Genomic DNA, 5,774 nt, shown 5'->3' with positions numbered 1-5,774 from the left:
TATGTGTGTGTGTGTGTATATTTATATATATATATATATATATATATATATATATACTGAATCACTTTGCTGTACACCAGAAACTAACACAACATTGTATATCAACTATAATTCAAATAAAATTTAAAAAAAAATAAAATAAAAATGTAGAAACCACTCTTACCATTCTGGCCATACAAAAACAGGGCAGGCTGGATTTGGTTCAGGACCTGTGGTTTGCCAACCGTTACCCTAGAACACAAGCTCTTAAACAGTAAGTCGTCCATAACCCCACACCAGGGGTGAGTTTCATGAGGTCCTTGAACTTCTTGAGATCACATGCAGTTTATGCACATATGAATTTTTCCGTGGACAGGGTCTACAGCTCTCATCAGACTCTCAGAGAAGTTCAGGACTCGAAAAAGATTAGGTGCCTCTGTTCTAGAGGCAATTCACCAAATTTTAGAAAGCATTTCCCAAGGCCCTGATAGTTCCTAGGTACTGTGCAAGTAACTGGTAGCTCGCGGGAATTCCTACCCTAGCAGCTAATACTGCAAGAGACATTGAGGGTAAATAATTGTCTAGGTGATCGTTTTATTCATATAGTCAGTTGTCGCCATCATTCTTGTTGGTTTTATAAGTCTCAGAGAAAGATGAAAATCTATACCCCTGTTCTAGGAGGGAAAGTTTTCTCATATTTTCAAATATTTAGGAAATAATTTAGGTTTGAGTGAATATCTGAAACATATTTAAGTGCCCAGACCATTCAGGTTGTAAATAGAAATCAGATTCAACCTGTTAGGTACCTTTTTCTTTAATATTAAGATTACCCCACTAATTGGTTCATGTTAGCTCAACTGACATCAAAGGCTGCAATACAGGTATAGGAAGGATTAAAGTCGCTTATTAAAATTGAATGTGTGAACTTGCAGGCTGCCTGATATAACAGGTGGCTGTTAACTAAAGCTAAGCCCTTGAATGTTCAAATTCATGAAAATGGAGTGGTTACCCTGGGGCAGAGGTGGTGGTGAGAAACAGAAATGTCCATTTGAAAATAAATAAGAAACTCAGGAGTTCCTCCCTGTGCCCGAGGGTTGGGAATAAAAAAAACCTGCTTCTTCTCAATAAACAGAGTTATAGAATGAAGTTTATACCAAAGAGGAAAATGGTTATAAAATCTACAATACTAACTTTAAAACCTAAACATGGCACAGTATAACCTTACAAACCCTAAACTTTTTCAGCAAGTCCCTTGCACTATTTATATAGACTTTTCATTTTCAGCTTGTTTTCATACAATTGGAACATATAACAAACGTGAGAGGGTTAAAACATATTCTAAAGAAAGCAGAAGTTAACCAGGAAATTTCCCCCCAAAAAGGAAGGAAAAAATACAGACGTTCAGAGCTATTATAAATAGGAAGCATTGCTTACATGTACATTATTCTTAAATATTATTAATTGATCGGTTATTTATTAGTGATTAATGATTTTTTAATCTGGAAAATTCACTCACCTGCAAGTTTTCCTTTTAATTCAATAGTTTTCATTCCATGAGAAGTATGACATGTCCCTATTCCCTGTTACATCACAGCGCTAGTTAGGCTGGGTCAGCCCTTGGCTTTTGTCCTCGAACCTTAAAGCACCTCCCTGACTGCCCCATCATCTTTCCTGCCACCTGACGTCACCCCTTTCCTCTTAAAGCTCTTGGCCACCATGCCTTCTCTGCTTAACCCTGGTGAGTCTTGCCAGTTTGGGGAGGAGGGGGCATGCTCTTTCTGCCCTTCCAGATTTGCCAGTTAGCTAATGATAAACTCATCTAAGGTAGAGTGCTAATGGGGAAGTCCTTCCTTCCAAGCTGAATGTTGTTTATAACAGGGGTTTCACGGAGAAGGCTGTGCTATTGAAAGTTTCAAGTCCGACTAGGGAGTGGCGCCATGAACATAGATCGCCCCTCACTTCATACTCAATAGACTTCTATTCTACCTGCATTTAGAGCTGTTCCTATTAATGTGATTTAGCAGAAGGTGTGGGCATAGCTTGGCAGTGCAACAGATTATTGTTTTAGTGAAAGAAATAAAAAGAAAGCAAGAAAGAACAATGCTATTAGTAATACATGAGACATCACCATTTGCATGACAATGCGCTACCTACCTTATAAAGTCACTATTAGAAATGTACTATATTTAACCATGATTTGTTATTCATTCATTAAAATGCTTACATTATTTTTAAATTACGTTATTGATTATATCAGTCATTCACTATATATTGGGTACTATAGGGGAGACAAGAGAACTATCAAAGAAATTATGACCACATTGAGAAGAAAAGACACCCACATAGGGAACAAACTGGAAAACAGCACAGTAAAGTGATAAATTATGTGGTTACAGATAATAAAGGCAGTACATATATGAAACTCTAGAGGGGTGGGATAGGGAGGGTGGGAGGGAGACGCAAGAGGGAGGAGATAGGGGGATATATGTATATGTACAGCTGATTCACTTTGTTATACAGCAGAAACTAACACAACAATGTAAAGCAATTATACTCCAATAAAGATGTCAAAAAAAAAAGAAAAACCAAACATTTGACTAAAAGTTTTCAATAATTTCCATTTAGATTAAGTGGGAATTGATAACAAAACTGTGTATCATCTAGAGTGAAGTGTTTATAACTATGCTGTGTTACCATACATTATATGTATTTGTCAGTTCAGAATTTATTTTCAATTAGCCTAAATTAGTTTTTTGTTGTCTCCATAAAGGTTGAGTATTTATGGAGATTAACATTTTTTGTGATGTTTACAATAAGATTTGAGTCAAATAAAATAACCTGTTAATAAAAAAGAAATAGAAAAGCCAGTAAGATTCCTTTGCATTTCCAAGACTTTTCTTTACAAGTTATACTCTAGTGTATGTACCTTATAATCCTGTTATCTCTTCCTGCCTAATAGGGATTCTCGTAGCATGTTCAGGGCCCCCTTTTAAACTGTGCACATCATCTGATCCCTCAGATAAAGACAAGGCTAGGCAAGTCAGATTCATTTGTAAAATAAGACCTCTAAAAAAAAATGACCGTACTAATTTCATTTTAGATAGACAGCAAGAAGCTCTTACAGCTCTCACTTTTCAAAATCTACCCCTTTCTTCCTGCCTTCTTGCTTTCTTCCTTAATTGATAGGGCCAAGAAGCAAGTGTTTGGTAGGGCAGTTGGGAACCATGGTAGGACCAGCAGCTTTGGAGCCAAGCAGTACTGCGAGGAAGGGGAAGGGAAGGAAGAGGGTGGGATGAAGGGGGAGAACCTGAAGTCTGTGTGCAAAGGCCATGCTTGTGTGAGGAGATAAGGCAGATTGCCCACGTATTTGATATCGTTGGTGACATGGTTTTTAGGTAAAAATGGAAGTGCTAGAGAAAACACATTTGGAACAGACTCCATCAGTGGGATTTAATTTACTTATGACTGTTAAAATTATGTGGCTTGGCTTATCAGCTTACCAATAAATTTGTTACTCAAAGAGATTTGTGGTTTTAAAAGGAACTCCTCCTTTATGGGAATTAGTATGAGACTAAAAATAAAGCAGAAAATACAATGGTAACTTTTGATATGACTTGAGCTTTTTGAAAGAATGCTTCCTTGTGTAATAATAGGAATATTCTATTGACCTCTAACACCTTTTTTTCTCTTTTAATCATACAGACTTCTTTTCCTGTGACTCCATCCCTGGCAGCTAATCCTGCCATGGCTTTCAATCCCTACTTACCTCATCCTGGGATGGGCCTGGTCCCTGCCGAACTTTTACCAAATGCACCTGTGCTGATTTCTGGAAAACAGCCTCTCCCACTGCCAGGAGCTCCTGGTCCAAAACCGATGCGTTCAGATAAACTGGAGGTATTTGTGTAGAAATATATAAATCCCTATGGGGTAGATATTAACCTTATGCATAAACATTCTTAGAGCCCAATGTTTTCAATGCTTTAAATAAGTACATCTGAATTTTAAGCTTATGGAATATAACTTCAGAGAAATGTTAGACATTTTGTTACTGCAATTTTACCCTGTTATGAAGTGCACGGTTGTATAGTAGGTCAAACAATGTCTTAGTGCACCCAGCTGCAGACTGTGCATCTCCTTTGCTATGGCGCAGAAAGTCTGGTGGGAATGCTCCTTTCAGCCAGGCTCCAGCTTTGCAGAGTGGGATTACTGTATTCGTTGATGAGTCTCTACTTGCTAGAATAATCAAAAAGTCAGCTCCATTGGCAGCTCCTTAAATGCCTTGCCATGTATTGAACTGGAATCTGTGCGTGTCCTTTAGTCATGGTCCACAAGTCTGCTTGTAAAAAGCACATTGCCGGACTTCCCTGGTGGCGCAGTGGTTAAGAATCTGCCTGCCAATGCAGGGGACACGGTTCGAGCCCTGGTCCAGGAAGATCCCACGCGCTGCGGAGCAACTAAGCCTGTGCACCACAACTACTGAGCCTACACTCTAGAGCCCGCAAGCCACAACTACTGAGCCTGTGTGCCACAACTACTGAAGCCCGCGCACCTAGAGCCCGTGCTCCGTAACGAGAAGCCACCGCAATGAGAAGCCCGCGCACCGCAATGAAGAGTGGTCCCCGCTAGCCACAACTAGAGAAAGCCCCCGCGCAGCAACGAAGACCCAATGCAGCCAAAAATAAATAAATTAATTTAAAAACAAAAGAAAGCACATTGCTGTGTGATAAAGACACATCTTGGAGCTTAACAAAATAACCCCCTCTTGCAAACTTAGCTAATTACACTTTAGGCTGTGTATCAAGTGGAGGATTAAAAACTGGTTTTCAACGATACTTGCATTTCAATGTAAGGAAAGTAGACAAACTTTTCCTTTGGGAAGATTGGAGTTTTTCTTCCTCGGAATAGAAATTTTGTTTAGGTTTACATCTCATAGTGAATATGGCTCGACATTATCCTTCAGCTTTTAGAATTTTTCCTAAATAGATGACAAAAGAATGTATACTGTTGCTCTTATACGTTCACTGGCAAAATAAATAAAAGCTAATCACCTTCCAAGCATCAATGTGATTTTTTTTTTCTTTAAGGTTTGCCGTGAATTTCAGCGTGGAAATTGTACCCGTGGTGAGAACGATTGCCGCTATGCTCACCCTACTGATGTTTCCATGATTGAGGCAAGTGATAATACCGTGACCATCTGCATGGATTATATCAAAGGTCGATGCTCCCGGGAGAAATGCAAGTACTTTCATCCTCCTGCGCACTTGCAAGCCAGACTCAAGGCAGCTCATCACCAGATGAACCATTCAGCTGCCACTGCCATGGTAAGAACAGGCCAGGACTCGTCGACTGTTTGGGGATAAATGATTCTTATAGCCCTCAATTTGTCTAATATCCTGGAACCATGATCTTGGATAGTCATGAGGGGACCTTAAAATGAATTGCCCAGGTTATAAGCTGGAAAAGAGAGAACCTATTTATTCTAGTTCACTAAAATTTTCTAAAGATAACTATTTAAAATCTTTCCTAATGATTTTAACTTACTGTGCTTTTTCTCCCACTTTTTAAGAAAGAGTAAATTATACAACTTAAACAGTAAATTATTTTGGAGTGGTTTTTATAGCCTAACTAACCTTAATATCGTAAAAAGGCAGAAAGTTGCCTTTCTGCCCCGTGAGCCACCTAGATGGTCACTTTGCTGGTAACATCCTTAATGCCTTTCACAAACAGAGGACTTGGAGGATGGGGTGGAAAATAGGTTCTAATTTCCCAAAGGTAAATTATTTCAAGTCAGCAGC

General features: G+C 39.0%; 1 protein-coding gene across 7 annotated transcripts in view; it reads left to right on the top strand.

Annotated features, from left to right (window-relative positions):
• The window catches only part of MBNL3 (muscleblind like splicing regulator 3), a 107,458-nt gene that overhangs the window by 90,635 nt on the left and 11,049 nt on the right, over positions 1–5,774 (top strand). For all 7 annotated transcript variants that reach the window (XM_024742697.1, XM_024742693.1, XM_024742698.1 and 4 more), the window contains 2 exons: positions 3,682–3,873; positions 5,064–5,300. In XM_024742697.1, coding sequence (XP_024598465.1) covers positions 3,682–3,873; positions 5,064–5,300 — 429 coding nt within the window. The remainder of the gene's footprint in view (positions 1–3,681; positions 3,874–5,063; positions 5,301–5,774) is intronic.

Source organism: Neophocaena asiaeorientalis, unplaced genomic scaffold (assembly GCF_003031525.2).
Source record: "Neophocaena asiaeorientalis asiaeorientalis breed wild unplaced genomic scaffold, Neophocaena_asiaeorientalis_V1.1 scaffold959, whole genome shotgun sequence".
Taxonomy (NCBI): Eukaryota; Metazoa; Chordata; class Mammalia; order Artiodactyla; family Phocoenidae; genus Neophocaena; species Neophocaena asiaeorientalis.
Note: the sequence above shows the minus strand (reverse complement) of the source record. Positions and strands in the feature narration are given on the sequence as shown.